The sequence below is a fragment of the Polyodon spathula genome, chromosome 26 (assembly GCF_017654505.1).
Source record: "Polyodon spathula isolate WHYD16114869_AA chromosome 26, ASM1765450v1, whole genome shotgun sequence".
In the NCBI taxonomy this organism is placed as follows: Eukaryota; Metazoa; Chordata; class Actinopteri; order Acipenseriformes; family Polyodontidae; genus Polyodon; species Polyodon spathula.
Window position 1 is genome coordinate 14,034,457 of NC_054559.1, and position 21,986 is coordinate 14,056,442.

The following is a 21,986-nucleotide window of genomic DNA, read 5'->3' on the forward strand; positions in this document are numbered from 1 at the left end:
TTGGATGATGTTTCTTGGTAACAAATCATGCATGAAAGAAATGCAAAGACGTCAAGGCTTTAGTTTCGATGAAGGTTATTTTTTTTCATAAGGCAAAGGTATCTTCAAATGTCACATTGTTGCTGGGTTGTTTTTTTTTTTTTTTGTACACTTTTCTTACTTCTGAGTGGGTTCGGAGTTTTGCTATTTCAGTGAAGTTATTTTCATTTTTTCTCTATATCGATCTTTACCTGACTTTAAACTTGCATGGAGAAATTGAACTGCTTAACTTCCTCATTCCAGAGTTGCCTACTTTGCCTACAATATAGTTATATAATAGAATATATAGAGGAACTCTGCTCAGCAATTGTGAAAAGCCAGCTAGACATATTTAAAAATGATAAGAAGTCAGTATTGAAGCAACATATTACAATTATAATGGTATTTGAAGTTGTAGTCTTAACTGTTTAAGCTACTGTATTTGGTATGTATACAGATGTATGAATCTCAATTTCGATATAAACTAATTGCCACTAGAAACAAAACACCCCACTTGTATGCAAAACCCTTGATGTCAGGTAATCCACAACGGAGGACGATTATGCAAGATATTTTCAAACAAAAAAGAGGTAGAAACTGAGTTGTGCTGTTTGTTTAGGTCTGTGGTCCTAGTTGCAGAACAACCAAATGCATAACAAACAGTCCTAGCTTTTGACAGTATCATGGCAGTACATTTTAACCAACTGTTTTGTGAGACTTGTTTCAGAAAAGTAGTTTTTTAAAAAAAGTACTTTTTTGTTTTTGTTTTTTTTGTTCGAGGTTTACACATTGTTTACAAATTGTTTTTCACATTGTTTAAATATTAACAAACTTACAAAGCTGAGTGAACTCTCCCAGCAGTGCTCCGTGTAATGTTTAGAGAGATTTCACAGATATTTATTTAAAGCTGTTTGAAATACAGTGTATGGGTCTCGCTTCACAGCAAGCGTGGGAATTCATAATTAATTGCATTCAGTAGGAACTCAAATTGCAGCTCTTATTGACTTTTACTGAAGCAATCAATGCTTCTTGGTAAACGTCCTACTGAAAGGATACAGTGCATTTTTTAAACTGTAGCATGAAACTTTAAAAAGGATATTTGTGCTGCATACTTGGATGAGTAACAATTATGGATGTAGTACACTGTTATGGCTATTAGTGTCTCTTAGTTTTTACAGTGTATGCACATTTATACTGTATGACAGCAGGTGCGTGAAACTGTAATTATACTGTCATGTATATTGTTAATGTGTAATGTGTTGCATTATACTGTGCCTTCTCACACATGTCCATATACTAGCACCACGTATAGCACAGCTGTTGTGAATCAAGTTCTTCTTCCTTCTTTACATTTCTTCTCTGTTTCTTGCTGTCAGTATGCAGTAGTCCCATGCTAAATGGCACTGGCTCAGATGATACTACACAGACAGTGTTGTTGATCTTGCTGCAGTTTATGTGAATGGTGACTTATTAGGAACAAGGAAATGACTGAGAAAGGCAGTCAGAACTGAACATCTGCTCAGCTCAGCTGTGAAAACAAATTAAATAATGATAAAGATATTAGATATATATATATATATATATATATATATATATATATATATATATATATATATATATATATATATATACACACACACACACACACACACACACTCCTATTCAGAATGATTGCAAAAATCCTAAAGCGGTAAGGGAACGGTAATAAAAAAAAATGAGATCATGTCTCTTGAAGCTATTTAACATCTCTCATATAATGCAGCTGGGTACACTCCCATTGTCTAATCATCTGGGTTTGTAATATCTTTGACGGCCTGAGAGAGCAGAATGTAAGTGAAGCAAAGCTGCAAACAGCAACAATGTAAATATTCAACTTCCTGGTAAATTCACATTGTACAAGCAGTGACCTCCACATTCCCCAGGCTGCACTCAAATCAAACAAGCCATGCCGTTCACTTTTAAAGATGCATAGTTTCCTTGTTCTCGGGATGTCTGATGCTTTTGCCATCACTGAGGAGCACTTGGAGCTAAGACCCCTCACCTCCTTTTAAAGAACAATGGCTTTAGCCTTGTGTAACCGCGAGAGTTATAACAAGTCAACAAACAAACACAAATGCAGGTGATGCTTCTTGCAGTATTGACTGGTATAGGCTGTGCAGTTGTATGAAATGTTTGCAGACATCTGCAGTGCTTTCCAATTGTGTTGACACCTTAGTGAGTATTTAAAACATTATTGGTATGCATTAATTGAGCTGGGTCGGCTCTTAAAACACTGATCTCCTCTCTGCAGCTGGTTTGCAGAATACAGTTGCTTTATTAAGTAAATATGTCCTAATGAGCATAACCTTGCATCTAACTAAGCAGCTCCTGTTAATAATATAGCATTTGGCTAGATTACTAGTTGTTTGTAAACTATATTTTATAAAGTTACCTGTGTTCACATGTGTACCTATGGAATACATTACTGTATATAACCCTTTAAGCTACTTTGGTTGAACTCAGTGGAAACAAAAATCTTTTTTTTTTTTTTTTCTTTTTAAAGAAAGTTTCTAAATTTTTTAAAATAGAGTGTTAATGTTTCAACCAACTGCTATGGCTGGCTGTTGTGTTGCCATGGTGGTTAAGTTAAGCACAGCTGTGTTACTGTAGTGGAGGCAAGGTGCGCGAATGCTAAGAGACACACAGGCATTTTGTATGAGGAAATTCTCCTTCCCCCTGCCAAATTGCTTTATGAAATAATGCATTCATTTATTTTAGTAGATAGTCAGCATGTAACTAAACAGTGTGAAAATCCCACCATGGGAAGAACAAGTTTATAAGCAAGGTACTTGGCAACTAGCAAATAATGTAAGGTACGTTAAAGTCCACCAAAATCAAACCCTATAGTCTGAACAGTGCTTTCACGGCAAACTGCATACTATACAGTATCTTACAGTATCATTTCATGATACATTTGTAGAACATTGAATGCAGGGGAAGATGTAATAGCGGGTAGGGGAAGATGTAATAGCGAGTAGGGGAAGATGTAATAGCGGGTAGGGGAAGATGTAATAGCGGGTAGGGGAAGAGTAGGTTCTGAAATCAGAGTAAGTGGCAGCAGACTTCCCTTATAAGGAGTTTCCAAATCATATGGTTCATTTTTTTTCCTTCTCTTTATTAAATAAAACCATATGCTTTAAAAGTGTCTCTTGCAGGGACTCGAATAAGAGCAGTGACTTGTTATTATAAATTGAACAAGTCAGCACTGGCATATCATATAGTTAAGTTTAAACTTTCGGCATAACCTCCATTTCTTTTTAACTGGATAAAAATAGGTGGTCCCTTGTGATTTTTAAGTTAAACAGTGTATTCTTAGATTGTGAATTTTCTATTTATGCCAGCAGGGCAGAATGAGGTTGTGTGGGTGTGTCACTTCATTTGTGACCTTGCGCTCCTACACTTGTAGCTTTCAGGAAACAGCAAGCTTGTTTTTCTTGGCCAGGACTGTATGCGATTGATCGGCAGCATTGATTCATTACTTCTTTAGTTGTGTCACTTTGCTTGGAAGGCTGCCAACAGTTATAATCACTATGTTTTGAAAAGGTCTGAATCTACGAAAGAAAGCAGTCATGTTTATAGTTGGGACCAAGATAGCCTGCGACAACCCCAGGTGTACTAAATCAATTAGAATGAACAACCTTCAGCAACTGTGCTTGTGTACCCCAGTCCTGGGTTTGTGAAGTTGTATTAATGAAATCAACTGGTCCCAGGAATTTCAACAATCAGGCCCTTGCTACAACTGCTCTGAGCTGAGAATGAAAGAATGAATATTACCCGAGTCTGTAGGTTTACATCAGTAATTGATCATTTGGATATAGGGGAGGAACTATTTATTTAATTGAGGGTCTGCTTCCTCAGTAAGTAATATACAGCTTGTAATTGATGCTTTGTTCTGAATTCCAGGACAGGGTGCTGGAATATTTATTCTGAACTTTATTGCTTCCCAGTTGCAACACTGCACAACCTGCTGTGTTGTAGGTCTCATGGTCTAACTGAAGTTAAAGCAGTGAAGAGATTAGGTGCCAGGAAGGTGTCAACATGGTTCACCATAACTTGCTCACAGTGGAGCTCTAGCATATTGGTGAAGAACTTGAGCACACAGTTGCCCGTGCAGTTCAAGCTGGCTGTTATTTTTTGGCAAGCCTAGCCTTTTCTATAAAAAGATTTTATTATTTTTTTATGACTGGCAAATGTTTATACCGCAATCATTAATCTCAGGCATTGAGCTCACCAGGGTCGGATGGATGGAAAAAAATAGGGAAGACTCTAAATTACAGTTTGAAGTTCTGTTGAGCTAACGCCCCTACCTCTAGCCCCTCGAAAAAACTCTCGCTCATCCTGTACTGTGAAGACACTAATGAAGAATGTTTGTAAAATGTAATACATTTCTTTTCTGTACGCAAAATTTAAAGTACTCTTTATATGTCTTTCAAAGTTATAAAGCCTTGCACTGGTGTCTGTTTTAAATAGTGTTTTATTTCAGATTCCTTGTAACACATAGCCACCACAACTTCCAAATTGTATAGTGAAAAAAAAAATCTGCATCAAATAAAGCCTACTCGACAGAGACACAAACACTGCTGAGCCTACTCGAGGGAGACACAAACACTGCTGAGCCTGCTCGAGGGAGACACAAACACTGCTGAGCCACTGCTCGAGGGAGAGAGCCTACTCGAGGGAGACACAAACACTGCTGAGCCTACTCGAGGGAGACACAAACACTGCTGAGCCTGCTCGAGGGAGACACAAACAAACACTGCTGAGCCTACTCGAGGGAGACACAAACACTGCTGAGCCTACTCGAGGGAGACACAAACACTGCTGAGCCTACTCGACGAGGGAGACACAAACACTGCTGAGCCTACTCGAGGGAGACACAAACACTGCTGAGCCTACTCGAGGGAGACACAAACACTGCTGAGCCTACTCGAGGGAGACACAAACACTGCTGAGCCTACTCGAGGGAGACACAAACACTGCTGAGCCTGCTCGAGGGAGACACAAACACTGCTGAGCCTACTCGAGGGAGACACAAACACTGCTGAGCCTACTCGAGGGAGACACAAACACTGCTGAGCCTACTCGAGGGAGACACAAACACTGCTGAGCCTACTCGAGGGAGACACAAACACTGCTGAGCCTACTCGAGGGAGACACAAACACTGCTGAGCCTACTCGAGGGAGACACAAACACTGCTGACACTGCTGAGCCTACTCGAGGGAGACACAAACACTGCTGAGCCTACTCGAGGGAGACACAAACACTGCTGAGCCTACTCGAGGGAGACACAAACAAACTGCTGAGCCTACTCGAGGGAGACACAAACAAACAATGCTGAGCCTACTCGAGGGAGACACAAACAAACACTGCTGAGCCTACTCGAGGGAGACACAAACAAACACTGCTGAGCCTACTCGAGGGAGACACAAACACTGCTGAGCCTGCTCGAGGGAGACACAAACACTGCTGAGCCTACTCGAGGGAGACACAAACACTGCTGAGCCTACTCGAGGGAGACACAAACACTGCTGAGCCTACTCGAGGGAGACACAAACACTGCTGAGCCTACTCGAGGGAGACACAAACACTGCTGAGCCTGCTCGAGGGAGACACAAACAAACACTGCTGAGCCTACTCGAGGGAGACACAAACACTGCTGAGCCTACTCGAGGGAGACACAAACACTGCTGAGCCTGCTCGAGGGAGACACAAACACTGCTGAGCCTACTTGAGGGAGACAGAATGTATTTCAAATGTTAATTGTGATGTCATTCTTACCTAGCTTGCAGGATGGGTATGAATCTCAGGTTCATTATAATATAAACCAGTTAAGTATGATTTATGTTATGGTCTGACAATTTGTGAATTGCAAATCAATTACGATGCGAGACGGATTGTCAAAGCTGGATGTCTCCCAACACTCATGGCTACATTTATGTCATACAAACCAGAAAAACGATAAAATTAGGCATTAGCAAATTACTGGCTCCCCTTGCTTGTGTAACTTGATGGATTAAAATTACATAAGATGGCGATGTGTTGTTAAGATGCTTTTAATGATTAATTGGAGGATAGTGGTGGCCAATTCCCAGCATATTAATGACTTTACCACGACTTTTCCACCAAAGCTTGCCAGTAACTGAATCCCAGCGTTGGAGGCTGTAGTGGTTCACTTTTAAAATGAGCCTCACTCCTGTTACCGAATGGGGCTGGAATGTACAGATGTTTCCTTTTGGGGATTTCAAGCCAACTTTTCTCACACACAGAACTTCAGTACACACCCGCTTATATGGAGAACCAAGTTATAGTCCTTAATAGCACTTCTTTAGTGTTGTTTTTTTTTTTGGTAGAAGAGATGCTAAAGCTGAAAATCCCTCTTGTTTTTTTATACTGTGTGCAAGAACCAACTTCCCAATGTTTCACTGTGTTTAACAGGGGAAAGTGTTTTGAAAACAAACAGTGGAGGTAGTTAAAGGCTTTTGATGCCATAGCAACTACACTAACTTATTTCTAATTAAATCTATTAATGTGTTTGTGATGTAATTTACTACATAGTTAATGGTGTAACAATCAAGTATTCCTTTTTAATTAAACCTTCAGGCGTCATGGTATTGAGTCTATCCATTTATTTTCCTTCATTCTCCTGTACCACATTTTATTTATTTTAAAACTACAATGCAGGCCATTCATGTTATGTAATTTTTTTGTAATTTATGTTTGATAGTTGATTCTGTATTTTTTGTTATGTAATGTTGTCTCTGCACATATTTTGTTACATTTTTGGTAAAATATACCATAAACAAAAGGAATAGTTTTGAAATGCAAGTTTCTTATGATGAGATATGTATTTTCTCCTTTTGCGATTTATGTATTAGACTGCATTACTGCAACAGAAACTGTGTTATCATGTATGCGCCTCCCAAGATTGCTATGTCTGTTTCTGTGCATAGAAATAGTCCTGCACTTTCCGAAAACCTAGTTTGTAGTATCTGATGTGCTTGAAGTGTAAACAGTTTTTTTTTTTTTTTTAAGGTCTACATGATTTAGAAACTGTTCACATGCTTTCAAATGCAGCAACATTTCTAATGAATAATGTAGGCCTTGTTCTTATGAATTGGGAGCGAAGATTCTAGCTACACTGCTGGGGGATTTTCCCATTATAATTCTGGCAGACGCCCATGCTATGACAGACTCTGCATGACAGATGATGTTTTTTTCCTAGCTTTCTTTCAAAGCTCAGATGTTGGTTGGGTAAACCAGTGGATTGGAGAATGGGGAAAATGACATCATTGTTGGCAGAGAAGAGGGACGTGTTCAGGATAGTATCACTCAGAGAGTTGAAATGGCTGTCACTTGATTGACCTTGTGAATGTTGTGTATGCTTTTAAGATATTTTTGTTAACGGATACATTGTGGTGAGGAGAGGGGGTTGTAAGTATTTGTCAATCAAAGTTAGGGTTTTTTCTTGTGTAAAGAAGTTTGAAAAGTTGGACGTCTCCCCTCATTAGATCATGTGTTCATTGTACTGTTTTAATGGTGAAAGGTATATTCAAATGAATGTCCTTGTTGCCAGTTGAAAAGTAATTCATGCACCAGAGTTTGTTCAAATGAAACATGCCCTGGAGAGTGTGTTTTAAATGTGACCTCAAATATTTGTATAAGTAGTATTAGAAAGTATTTTCCCTTCTGTATACATTTGTTCATTCCATGTGTCATGCTTGGTTGAGATACCAGAGGCTTTATATTCACATCTCCCGTACATGCATTCTTGTAAGTAATTCACACAAGCGTATGTACTCCACATATAGTACTGGGCAATGGATACTAAAAGCAATTTCTGGGACAAAAAAAGGGGAATTAACAAAACAAAAATGACTGCACGTTTAAATCTCACTGAATTTGCTTTTTAATGGAGCTTTGAGGAGGAAATATTATCTGTGACACTTGTCTGGTGCCAGTGATTTGAAAGAGTTTCCATTAAACAATTTGACAGGGGTCTGCTGCTCATTGTACAACAAGTGCCTAGAGGTTTGAGTACAATTGAGTGATAATTGCAGGGGAATGCCTTTTGTTTGTGGCCCTAAGCTACTGCAAACATTGTTAATGAAACCTTAGAAGACTATTGAAAGAGAGGACACTTGATGCATCACAACATTGTATCAAAAACAGAAACATGACCGCCCCTAACCCATTACACTGCTAACACTGTCAGTCCCCTGCGCACTGCTTGGGAGACTTCCTTTTCCTTCTGTATTAATAAAATAACCTTTCAATCACTAAAACCGTGTTGAAAATGGAAAAGTGTTTTGGTATAATTTGTAACTAATCATCATTCTGGGGACCAGCACACTAACAAGCTAAACATCCCTTTTACATATAAACAGCAGTCTTTAATTTCCTTTTTATAGAGACCTTTCACAGAATCGTTTCTCCTCGATCGATGCCAGTCTCTTTCAGCGTTTGACTTCCTTGAAGGAATTGTAAGTATTTGCCTTTTTTGTATGATACTGTAAAAAAAAAAAAAGTCTACTTCAATATTTGTATCCCCTGGTTGACATGGCGTTAAGCATGGGGAATAAAACTTTACTGTGTTAAACAGTTCACATGAACAGTGTCTGTAATGTATAAATGTGATTGAGCCTTTAGTGTTTTCTACTCCATCCAGATATCTTCAAGGTAACAATATAAGTGTTCTTCCTCATGGAATCTTCTCTTGTGGAATATTATCCATATTGTAAGTGTGTCTACATTACATTTCATGGCTTTTAATAATCACATATTTAATAGATTGCTGTAGTTCATAAAAACTTGCATGTCCGTGACGTTGTTTTCAATGCTGTGCTTCCATTCGGGAAGGAATTCATTCGACACTGAATATGTGTTGCTCCCGAGAGGCTGAGTTCTTTTAAAAGGAAAATCAATGTACGTTAAAAAATATTATTATTTTTGCAGTAACTCTGTAATACAGCGCGCAGTCTAATCCGGCACAATTTTCCGGTCCCAAGCGACTGGGCAGGTTTTACTGGATGTTACTTGTTCATAGCCAAGTTTTGGTTATGTGAATTACATCTGATGCCTGCGTCTCTTACTATAAGCTGCTTGTATAAGGATGTATAATTTAGTGCATTGAACTGGGCCCTGTGCTTTTGTCATCAGCACAGTGTGTGAGATAAAATTAAATAAAGTTAGTGGTCTCATCTCTAGTTCATGCAGTCCACATCCCAAACCCACCAGGCAATTATTACAGTACTACAGCACAGGTGCACTTGCAGGACTGACAGGGGAAGCCCCTATAGAGCCTGCTGACTGTAGCCGGTGTCTTTGTCCCTCACATTCCTGAGTACTAAAGGCACAAACACACAAAGTAAAGGAATTAACTACTTTAAGATTATATAGCAGACTGCAAGATAAGCAGAGAAGTTAAACTGGACAGCAGCAATTACAAATGAATTAAAAGCACTGCACCACAGGAACAAGTACGGTATTAAATCCGGTATTATGACCTGTCCCAATCTTACTGCATCAATTATATTATTCTCCGGTTTTAGGTCTTTTGCTGATTGCCCACAAGTTTAAGTGTAAATGCATTGGAGCATATAAAACGATGGTTGATTAATTTGGCGACCCTCCAGGTAGTTCACACAAAGAATTAGCTGATTACATCAATGTGGGGCACAGACAGGGGATACATTTTTTCAGTTTAACAGTTACAGCAACCCAGGCTCATATAGTACAAAGGTAATCCATCTGGTTTCTGCATTGCTTTCTAGACTAGTGAATTTGACTGAAGAAAACGCAAATATGTAATCATTTCAAAGATGTATTTTCTTCTTTTTTTTCTGTCACAGAGATTTAAGCAACAACCAGATTTCTACATTAGAAGAAGGAATGTTTCATAATTTATTTAATTTAAGTGAAATGTAAGTATTTGTGTACGTAAGTTTCCTTTATAAACCGTCATGGGAGTAGGTTTTTAGCAGTTCTGAGCACAGGACATTGCTGTTATTGAATTTTTCTATCACCCCGCAGCACAATCTGCTATGTATCCAGTTTTTCAGCACCTACCTGTCTATGTTTAGTGTCGTCCCTTGTAATGCTTTAAGAACGGAGGCACATCCCTTGCAAATTGCATGAGGTCATTCAGTAAAGGCCCTCTGTTCGCAAGCATGTTCGCAAACACTGAAACTCACATGGACACACAATGAACCACAAAGCTTCTTTTATAATGCAGTCCTTATACTGACTGATGACTGACTCTCTTTGGTTGTTTTTTTTTTGTTGTTTTTTTTTGCTTTGTTTTTCAGAAACTTGAGTTTGAATCCGTTTGTTTGTGATTGCAAACTCCTCCAGTTAATTAGTTGGATTGCAGAGCAAGGGGTTGTTGTCCATCATGCCCAGTCCACAAAATGTGCCAAACCTCCTGAAGTAGAAAACCTGCCTCTGTTAAGTGTTAATGTCTCCAGTATTACATGTGGTAAGTGTTAAACTCACTCAGACCCAAGGTGCAGAGGCATGTGATGGAATTAACCTGCTCCTCCACCTAGACCAGACAGCTTTTCCTATCAATCAGTTCATTATTTCAGTAGAAATAGCCTCTGACCAGTTAACCAACAATCAACTGCCTTATTCCACCTCTTCATACAAACTGCTACTTATTGTAAAGTGTTAGCAGAGACATCCAGAAAACATCTGAACTGCATAGCGGTGTCATAATACTGAATATTGAGACGGAATGTCAAATCATCAAATCATAGCGAGTATAAAATAGTTGTGAGCCTTTGCTGTGGATGCCAAGGTAAAATGAATGGCGGGCCAGTATGGCTCAAGTACCCTTACAGCAATCCTTCCGTTTAAAACAGACTGAATACACTTGAAATATGTGGGGAATAGTAGCATCTTCGTTCTGACCCAGTCTTGACCTGAACTGGACCGTGGAGCAACATATTAAGCGGCTTCCTCATTCTGCTATACATTGACGCTATGACGGGTCTGTCTAAACTATACCTCAGTGGGAGAGAGCATTAGATACTGTTGGGTAGTATTGGGTCATCGTTCATAAACTCCACTCTTACGATCTGATACAAAATGTATGCTTTTATGGCTGGTTTAACAGATCCTGATTTGCACTATTGGACTATCTTACATAAGTCCAGGATTAGTTTGGTCAGATCCTTTTTGTTTTTTAAACATATCTTTCTCTGTCTCCAGGGCTTAGCTATGCAGCCTGTTTGTTAGACAAACACACAGGGAGGAAAGAACTGGTAATATTTTCATCATTAACACCTGGGAATTTCACGAGAAACTCCTGCAATGCACTTTGCTTCAGCACACACCAGCCATACGGAGGCCTGGGCACGAAAAACGAATGTCTGTGTGGCACGAACTTTGAACCCAACCTAATCAGCGAATCCCAGTGTTCAGCTGCTTGTTCAAACCACCTGGTCATGAGGGACTGCCGCTGGACTGTCGCACAGCAAGCCTTCATCGTGGAGTTCACAGCATATTTTACGCAACTCGGCACTTTCAGCATCCACGAAGAGGCTAAGCTAAATATCAGTATTTCTGTTTCTGTAAGCACTTTATTATGGGACTTTGGAGATCAGACACCTTTGCTGAACACAACCAAATCCTCAGCATCTCACAAGTACGCCATCCCTGGGAAGTACAGGGTTAACGTTACCCTATTTGCAGGGGCGGATGTCACATCCATTCAGACCGAAGTCAATGTCATCATTCCTCCAAGGCTGGAGCTCAAATGCCCTGCTGCAGTTACAGCTAACGACAGCATCGATATCGGTATCGCAGAATGGGATGGAACAAATGGAACTGTTGATTGGAATATTGTGTCGGAAAGTGGCGAAATAGGCAAAGGTACGTTTTTTCTAAAAATTGTCAGACTGTGGAGAAGGGAGTAAAAAACATGGCTACCGTTTAATAAAGTGCCGTAGTAATTTCAAATGTGTTTTATTTTCCAGGGTTAAAGCATAAAAATGATCTTTGGATGACTATAAACTACTAAACAAACTAGAAGCTTTTTCACACCCGTTAGTATGTCAGGAATAGTATATGCAGTTTTCCTACCGTGCTGTATGTAGTAAGCAGCAGTTTAGCCACACCACATAATGTTTACACTACCACCTGGCTTACTGTAGCATCCTTCGTGAGGTGCAAGGCCAGTTAATATTGATTTATTAGGACAGACTAAGAATAAGGTGTGGGCTGTGCTCTCAGCCCTCTCTAGAATGCAGAGGTTATGCCAGGTTCTTGGCACCACGGTAGTGTACTGTATTATTATTATTATTGTGTTTTTAAAAGCCACCTCCGGTATTGTCATTTCTTTCCCCTGGCAGCCCCATTTTGTCCCTCTGATGGGCTGTTGCATATTGGAAGCCTCCGCTGTTACCAGTTGATCAGAAGCAATTCTACGTGGCAGGAAGCGCGACAGTTTTGTGCGTCGCATGGCAATGGTGACCTGGCTACAGTGACCAACCAAGACGTTAAGAATTTGCTGATAACCCTCATAGGAAAGTAAGTAGATAAACCAGACGTGTACATACAGAAGGGATTTCTAGAAACGTTTGGCGGTTTACCATTCGATTTGTACTTGGGTGATGTGTTTTAGCACAGCCACACAACAGCCTGTTTTAGTTGATGTTAATTTCCACACTGATATTAAAAATGTGTTAGAAATTTGTATTCTGAATATTCGATAAATGGTGCTATTGGCCATCTGTATTTCTCCTTTTACAAAAAAAAAGTAGTCATTACTAGTTAAGCTTAGAAACATAAAAAGGGGGATTGTAGCCATGTGGAATTCTTCCCTCCTTTTCAGTGAGGAGGAAATGGCTGTCTGTTTCTCTGGGCAGCCTGTCTGTGGAAAACACAAGCGCTTTTTAAGAGGTTGGGTTTAAAAAGTTTGAAGCTGTCACGTCACCCACAAGTGAAGTAGAGAACCCCTCTTATAAAAACAGATTCTGTTTATACGGTTTGGGCTTTTAATGTGTATTGTTTTATACCTTCTTTAGTGCCAGTATCCAAACACTTAAAAGTGATTTAAAGAATTAATGAAATGCATTACTCCAAAAAGTCATTTTGTAAATAAGTTATCAAACTGAAAAAGAGGTTTAGGGAATGTGTTGTCGATTTTTTTAAACTTCCTCTTAATATTGTCTATTTTCTTTTCCTGGAAATATTGGGGGGAAAAAAAAGGAACTTCAGAAACTGAGCTGAAATTTGAGTAAATAAAAGGTGCTTTCTAGCATTGCAGGTCCATATGTTGTAGAGTAATTGCCAAGTACTTAATGTATTTAGTCAAATGTATTACTAGAAGTACTAAGTACAGTGTTGTGAAAAATTATTTCCCCCCTGTCTGATTTTTGCACATTTTTCACATTAAATATGGTCAGATGTTTTTATGGGTTGTAGTAGTATATAGAGGGAGTCTGAGAGAAAAATTACACCAAAGTTTGGTGCTTCTGTCATTTGTTTGGTGTGCAAGGAAAAAGGAAGTTAATTGCCCCCCTAGTTAACTCAGCCCAATTAAAGGGATAATTAGGGTTAGCTGTTTGAATACTTTGCTTAACAATCAGGCCTGATTTGGGCCAGTCCTGCCCAATATAAATCTGACTAACTTTGGCCCTTACCATCAGAGTGAAGTTGTCAGCACACAGGTTCTAGAGGCACATCATGCAACGATTAAAAGAAATTCCTGAAGACCTCTGGAAAAAAAGTTGTTGATGCCTGTCAGTCTAGAAAGGTTTACAAAGCCATTTCTAAGGCTCTGGTGCTCCACCAAACCACAGTCATATTGTCCAAATGGAGAAAGTTTGGGACATTAGTGAATCTTCCCAGGAGTGGCCATCCTGCCAAAATCTATCCAAGAACAAGGCGTAAAATCATCCAGGAATTCAGAAAGAACCCTAGAACAACATCCAGGGAGCTGCAGGCCTCTCTCACCTTGGCTAAGGTCAGTGTTCATGACTCCAGAAAGACACTGGGCAAAAATGGGATTCATGGCAGAGTAGCAAGACGGAAACCACTGCTCAGTAAGAAGAACATGAATGCTCGTCTCAAGTTTGCCAAAAAGCACCTGGATGATCCTCAAGAGTTCTGGAACAATGTTCTATGGACAGATGAGTCAAAAGTGGAAATTTTTTGGCAAACATGGGCCCCATTATGTCTGGCGAAAACCAAACACTTCATTCCACAGTAAGAACCTCATATCAGCGGTCAAGCACGGTGGTGGTATTGTCATGATTTGGAGATGCTTTGCTGCATCAGGACCTGGACGACTTGCTATCATTGAAGGAACCATGAATTCTGCTCTGTATCAGAGAAGTCTACAGGAGAATGCCAGGCCATCCGTCAGTGAGCTGAAACTGAAGAGCATCTGGTTCATGCAGCAAGACAATGATCCGAAACAAACAAGCAAGTCTACATCAGAATGGTTGAACAACAAGAAATTTAAAGTTTTGGAATGGCCTGGTAAAAGTCCAGACCTAAACCCCATTGAGATGTTGTGACAGGACCTGAAACGAGCAGTTTATGTTTGAAAACCCACAAATGTCACTGAGTTGAAGCAGTTCTGCATGAAGGAGTGTGCCAACATTCCTCCACAGCGCTGTGAGAGACTGATCAGTAACTACAGGAAGTGTTTGGTTGCAGTTATTGCTGCTAAAGGTGACGTAACCAGTTATTGAGTATAAGGGGTGATTACATTTTCACACGGGGGCATTGGGTGTTGCATAACTTTCTTTAATAAATAAATGAAATAAGTATCAAAATGTTGTGTTATTTGTTCACTCAGGGTCCCTTTTATCTAACATTACATTTTGGTTGAAGCTCTGATAACATTCAGTGTCAGAAATATGCAAAAATGCAGAAAATCAGACAGGGGGCAAATACTTTTTCACAGCACTGTACATCTAGTGCATTGCTGTTAAGGGGTTACTTTCAAATTAATGTAAGTCTTGTATTTCTGTACGCTAACCACCATAACAGTCGACATTACTTCATGGGAATTGCATGTAGCGTAATGGCATGTGTTTCCTGCCTCACCCCACGCCCATAAACACATTCATTTAAAATATGAGGTTCAGCCCTTTTAATTGCATGCTACTGAAAGTACAGCCAGATTTATTGTGAGTGAGAACACATCCTGTCAGAGCCTCCAGAGATGATGTTCATCATTTACATTAAGCCTTCCATCATAACACCCTGAATAACCAATACAGCGCCCCTAAATACGATCCCCCACCCGACAGTTTAAAGGCTGCACCAGGTTTTCACAGACAGGAAACCTGCCAAATATCTCTATTATGTAAGATGTGTAGAAACACTGTACCGAATCGTTTTTTTGGCAAACCAGTTATGCCATTTCTTCTCAGTTTTTACAGATGTGGCATTTGGCACCACCCCATGAGAAACATGTCTATAAAATATCTAAACTGGAGCACCCCAGCTGCAGTGTGCATGGTTCTAGGCAGAGATATTGCTGGGCCAGGCAGCCCAGTATATATCATTCTTCTCACTTTGTTCTGACTGTCCTTAGCAACAGACAGGGGAGTTGAAACACCCAGTAATATTTTCACAGCGGAATCGCTGCTTGTGTTATTCCGTGATCACCAGGCAGACTTGTGTTGGAAGCAACTCGCATAGCATTCTTTTTGATTGACTGCAATAACAAGAAATCCCCATAGAAACCAACAAATCTCCTCTCAAAGCACGAGAGGCACATAAAAAACACATGGGGATAGTTAACCTTGTCACCACTGGGAGAACTGGAGCATTACTGGTTTTACAGTCGCGCGTCAACTTCAGTTTAGGGGTCTGTTACGCATCAACTAACATTAAATAAAACGTATTAACGAGTGATAAGAGATTTACTAGAGTGTTTATATGTACATGCAGTACTATTAGGGGAAGGTGTCAGGCTTTACAGTATGTCCTGTTGGCACACACGATGTGAGGTGCGTTGTGAGGCATGTTTTGTTCTTATAAAATGGTCTAGGAAATAACAAATGTATATTATATACATATATTGATTTGCTGACGCCAGTCTTATGCCCGGTTTAAACAATTGCTTGAGTTGTTATCCTGTTAAGCCAACCAAAACGATCCTATTGTCCATTGCATAATAGAATCTATTTTTGTGTGATTTTATGCTTTTAAAAAGAAAAAAAAAATGTGATGTAGTCTTATGAACAATTACATATGCATCATTATTTTCTTTTTTTTATCATAAAATATCTATTTAATTTTTATTCTCCTACTTCCTCCCTGTACTGTAAATGCCACTGAAAAGTCATTTGTAATTGTTTCTATTGCTGTGTTTTCAGTGAGAGAGATGCGTGGATCGGACTCTGGTACACTGAGAGCGACAGATCCCTCAAGTGGGTAGACGGGTCAGCTGCAGGTGACCTTGAAACCTTGTTGACCAGCGAACCAGCGTCAGGATCTGAAAATACGTGCTTGACCATGGACTCTTCTGGCCAATGGAACCCCAAACTGTGCTCTACGAGAGCCGCGTCCATCTGTGAATACAGACATCAGCCACAAGGTATGAAACTGCTACAAAACTTCTAACAACTGCAAAACAGTGAATCACAGAGGTGCATGGTAAAGCAAGGTGAAGCATGCTTCAGCAAATGCATTATATAAAGCATGGTAAACTGCAAAACAGTGAATCACAGAGGTGCATGGTAAAGCAAGGTGAAGCATGCTTCAGCAAATGCATTGTGTAAAGCATGGTAAACTGCAAAACAGTGAATCACAGAGGTGCATGGTAAAGCAAGGTGAAGCATGCTTCAGCAAATGCATTGTATAAAGCATGGTAAACTGCAAAACAGTGAATCACAGAGGTGCATGGTAAAGCAAGGTGAAGCATGCTTAAATGCATTGTATAAAGCATGGTAAACTGCAAAACAGTGAATCACAGAGGTGCATGGTAAAGCAAGGTGAAGCATGCTTCAGCAAATGCATTGTATAAAGCATGGTAAACTGCAAAACAGTGAATCACAGAGGTGCATGGTAAAGCAAGGTGAAGCATGCTTCAGCAAATGCATTGTATAAAGCATGGTAAACTGCAAAACAGTGAATCACAGAGGTGCATGGTAAAGCAAGGTGAAGCATGCTTCAGCAAATGCATTGTGTAAAGCATGGTAAACTGCAAAACAGTGAATCACAGAGGTGCATGGTAAAGCAAGGTGAAGCATGCTTCAGCAAATGCATTGTATAAAGCATGGTAAACTGCAAAATTACTGGGCAAATTTACCAGTGAAGAGTTTTATACCCATCGGAGTTGGCACTGGTAGGACACAGGCCATGAACACTGTTCCAGTTGAGATAATAGAGCTGTTCAGCAAAGCAGATTCTATTGTATTTTTGTTTTTAACAGAAATATGCTGCACTATTGTTGCAATACATTGCAGTGTGTAGTGCAATGTTGGGTTGCTTTTGCTGTATTCGTGCTTCAGTAGTGTGGGTGTTTTGCTGTACTTTTGTGAGTTGGTGTTAATTTCCTGGCTCCTCCAGATTACATTATCCAGCACTGGCACGAGTGCACACACTTGTCTGGCATGATTTTATTTTCTCAGATTTTATAAAGCATGCGTTACTTATCATGTTGTTTCTTCTTTAAACAAACGTCAGCCAGTATTAACAGATTCATTTGATTGTTGATGGACTTTACAGTATACTTTGTGTATTGTGGTAGAACGAATCAAGATAGTACAACTACTACTAGCTGTTTTATGAGCCAAATATTTTAGGAACCACATCCTAACAAATAAGTATCAAAACCCTATTTGGAGATTGGCAAGCAGAACAAGACTTGATGCATTTTAATGATAAGCTGTCATAAAGAGGGGCCACTTTTTCAAGCAGCTTGAAGATTTCATTTTCCCTGCACCAATGTACTGTAAGCTACCATGCTGACTCTGCACCGAACTGAAGCGAACTGTTTTTATTAAATTGTTGCCTTCTATACTCCTGTAATAAGTCTGGGCAATTAAGAGCAGAGTGAGCAGGAGGTTGATTCCTGGCACACTTGATTATTTTTCAAATCAAATTTCAGATTGGCTCTGAACACCAGGTGCAGGGAAAGTGAATGCTCTATTTTTAAATGAGTAGAATGCATGACAGTACAAGCTTATCGCAATCTCCTGGTGAATACTGGAGCTTAAAATACACTATGTACTGGAGCTTTGAAATACACTATATACTGGAGCTTTGAAATACACTATATACTGGAGCTTGAAATACACTATATACTGGAGCTTTGAAATACACTATATATTGGAGCTTGAAATACACTATATACGGGAGCTTGAAATACACTATATACTGGAGCTTTGAAATACATTATATACTGGAGCTTGAAATACACTGTATACTGGAGCTTTGAAATACACTGTATACTGGAGCTTTGAAATACACTATATACTGGAGCTTGAAATACGCTATATACTGGAGCTTGAAATACACTATATACTGGAGCTTGAAATACACTATATACTGGAGGTTGAAATACACTATATACTGGAGCTTTGAAATACACTATATACTGGAGCTTTGAAATACACTGGGAGGTCCAGCTGGCTGATCCTTCTCTCATGACTTGGACATGAATCAACCCAATCGGCAGATGTTGAGAATCCAAAACTAAAAAAAAAGGTTAGCTTCAGTCCAACCACAAAGCTCTCCCTGCCAGATTCAAACAGAGACCAGCATGGAAGGTGACAGCCTCTGCAAGTGTACTGCAAACAGCTGGAAGGACTTAAAGCAGCTGAAGCTAACACATAGGCTCCATACAATGTCTCCAGAATGCACATCTATTCATTTTATAGGTCTCAAATGTGCAGTTTTGGGGAAACAAAATGTAGCAAACATGTATTTTCATTTAAAAACATGATATATGGTTCTGCAAAAAACATTTTGGAAGTCATGCTTTTTCACTGTCTTGTACTTCCTGGGCTGTTTCACCTGGAGAGTGAAATTGTCGCCACCCCTTTACTGGCTTTTTTCCCGGTCAATAACCAATTGGCTGCTTTTCTTTATTGACTGACATGCTTTCAGCCAGTAATAGGCTTTGACCCACAAGACACTGCTGAGGTGAAATGAGTGTGCCTGTGCTGGACCTGTGGGCACAAAGTGAATAAACTAAAACGGCACATTTGAGCCCTGTGTAGCCAATGGAAGTGCAAAATGGCAAGGATTTATGGAATTATTTTGTTAGCTACAATTACTTTAAATTACAAACTGAATTTTTAAAGCAATTATCACTGCCCCACCCCACCCTACATTGAAACACCTCTAAAACAGAACAGAACAGCCCTTTATTCCATGAAAGTCTGTACAGTTTTCCCTGGGCCTAACGGGAGTCATTCTAACTGGAAAAGGAGATTCCGATAACCTGGAGGAGGAGGCATCTTTTTAATTTTGTGACTTTTCAAACTGAAGAAAATGTATTCAACATGAAATGTTCTGCTGCACAGTAATAAAAAAGAGACACTGTGTGTTAAAACAAACAAACAAAAATGTTAGAAACCTTTCATTCAAAAGGAGTTTGAGTCTTCCAGCCAACTATCAAAAGGAAGTAACTGGGAATTTTTGTTTTGAGTGAAGATGGGAAAACTCACACGATTAATCGCATAACAAAACTGGCACCCAGATTACTGGAAAGAGTTCATCCCTTTAGAATTAGAATTACTCCTGGTTTCAGCTTGGAAAATAAAAGTTCACACTGCACAGTAGTAAACACTAACAGAAGAATGGCACTGTACCAAAACAATTGTTATGAATAGAGCTATTACAGATTCCTAGCCTGTTCTCCTACGAGAGAGTGTGAAAGAGTAAAGATCTTTCTCTTTCCTTTCCCTGATCACGTGTTGTGTTTATATTTAACTATTTTTCTGTTTTCAATTAGCCTTCAACTAAATACACTTAGAAATACAGACTGCCTTCCTTTTGTCTTTTAGTTGTTCATTTCAGAAGATCCAGCTGCTCCACTTAGTATAGTATAAATTTGGTAAAGGTAACAGTTTTGAAGTTTCATCACATAACATTCTGGAATTTCAGTCGGGTAGCATGCAATAGCAGATAATAATATGGCTAAAAGCCAGGCTAAAACTCAGTTATGTATTGAAGCAAAGGAAGTCAGGAAAATAACCATTTGCATGCATCATAAAATAAATAATAAAGATTATTAAATAAAATGAAAAATTGAATTTAAAGCTACTGTAAAGCATTGATGGAGAAAACGAATGCAAAGTCAGTTGCCATAGAATCACTCATAACATTGCCACACGTCTCAAAGCCAGATGCGCATTTACACAATAAAGGCCTCTACTGCTGCCAAGCAGGCTCCAGACAGGGGTGAGGCAGCCTTGACCAGATGTGACCAGATGTGTATTCTGCAAAGGGGCCAAGGTTCTCACTTCACGGCAGTATGGGTTTCCAGATTCTCTTTTAGTTTTTAAATAAATATTTGTGACTAATGTAAGATTAGGCTTCAGTTCTTTTGAGGTGGCCCAGCAGGATCAGCACATGCTGTGATGAAGAACACTGCTAAAATGATATAAGCACTTACTTAAGACCTTTTTTTTTTAAACACGGCGAGAGCTAATTTAAAGCAGTTCATTACAAACTATCCCCGCTCTAACAAAGCTTGTCCAAGTGTATCCATGCACATTTCACGCAAACATGGGGATCATTCTGTACAATTATGAAATATATGTACAACCAATGACTAACGGGGTTGGGTGCTTTTACCAGTGGTGTATCTCGGTAAAGAATAACCGTAATGGGATACTTCAAATGAGTCATGACGCTCATGAGGCATCTCTTGGATAGCTATGGCTTAGGAAAAGGAGCACATTCTGTGTGCAAGAAGTTCTAGAAAGTGTGTATTAACAAACACAGTACATTACAACACAATGCGTAACTCTGCTGTTCTGTAACCACACTTACAAAAATAAAAATGCTCTTCTAGTTGCAGAAAAGATACCTGACGCAGATTACTTTCTAGAGGGCAGTGCAGCCTTTAATGAGAGTGCTCCTTTAAGGACTATAACAAGATTGGCTTCTTTGAGTGCCCCTGCAAGGAGCGTTGAGGTAAGGCTGGAACTAACATCCCCTACAGCCTCTGAGCCCTTTAGAGAAATGACCACACGAGTCTTGTGAATTATCTGAGGTTTATATAATGAGTCTTCTACAGTATATGTGGGCAGAGGGGCAGAACCAGGGGACAATGAGAACTCATTTTGTGAAGCTACACAAATAGCACGACTTAAGGTTCAGTCAAACTCAACAATCTTTTGTATTTCTATAGAATAAAAGCTTTTATTGTTTATACATTCAAAACCTACAGTTTTTTTTTTTTTTTTTTTTGTAAATTTCTGCTAGCATGATATTAGGCTGTTTCCTCTATTTACAAGTTTAGCACAGTATGTCATAGCAGATATAATCAGCAAGAACTAGAGAAAACTAAATACAAGACCACATTAATTTTTTACTTCAGCCTGGATTCAAAATGTAATTAACGCTGGCCTGCTTGTCTTAATTAGCTGCTGGTGTTTCCTGGACTGTGGTTCAGGCAGAAGGGAACCTTGGCTGCTCTGGAGTTTGTGACCCAGGCCCTGAACAGCACAGTGCAAATAAGGCTTCAGGTTTACAGACCCAGCTGTGACAGGCTGGGTCTCAACCTAGTCTTGCCAGGTTTGTGTGTTTGTCTCCTTTGTGGTATTTAAAATGTAACTTTGAAAAATGCCAATCCTAAAATCAGCAGTAAAACTGTAAGGCAGTCGCCAGCGTGTTTCGTCTGCTTGACAAATTGATCCAATACTCGTGTTTTGTCTGCTTGACAAATTGATCCAATATTGCATACCTCCCGTTTGTGGTAAAAGAAACATTATTCTTAAAAGGAAAAAAG

General features: G+C 39.4%; 1 protein-coding gene across 4 annotated transcripts in view; it reads left to right on the plus strand.

Moving 5' to 3' along the window:
• The window catches only part of pkd1a (polycystic kidney disease 1a), a 59,756-nt gene that overhangs the window by 5,899 nt on the left and 31,871 nt on the right, over positions 1 to 21,986 (plus strand). For 3 of the 4 annotated variants that reach the window (XM_041229511.1, XM_041229513.1, XM_041229512.1), the window contains exons 2-10: positions 8,467 to 8,538; positions 8,724 to 8,792; positions 9,907 to 9,978; positions 10,363 to 10,532; positions 11,267 to 11,929; positions 12,409 to 12,586; positions 16,396 to 16,616; positions 21,048 to 21,169; positions 21,622 to 21,772. In XM_041229511.1, the coding sequence (XP_041085445.1) occupies positions 8,467 to 8,538; positions 8,724 to 8,792; positions 9,907 to 9,978; positions 10,363 to 10,532; positions 11,267 to 11,929; positions 12,409 to 12,586; positions 16,396 to 16,616; positions 21,048 to 21,169; positions 21,622 to 21,772 (1,718 nt within the window). The remainder of the gene's footprint in view (positions 1 to 8,466; positions 8,539 to 8,723; positions 8,793 to 9,906; positions 9,979 to 10,362; positions 10,533 to 11,266; positions 11,930 to 12,408; positions 12,587 to 16,395; positions 16,617 to 21,047; positions 21,170 to 21,621; positions 21,773 to 21,986) is intronic. The other variant, XM_041229514.1, reaches the window with a different exon arrangement.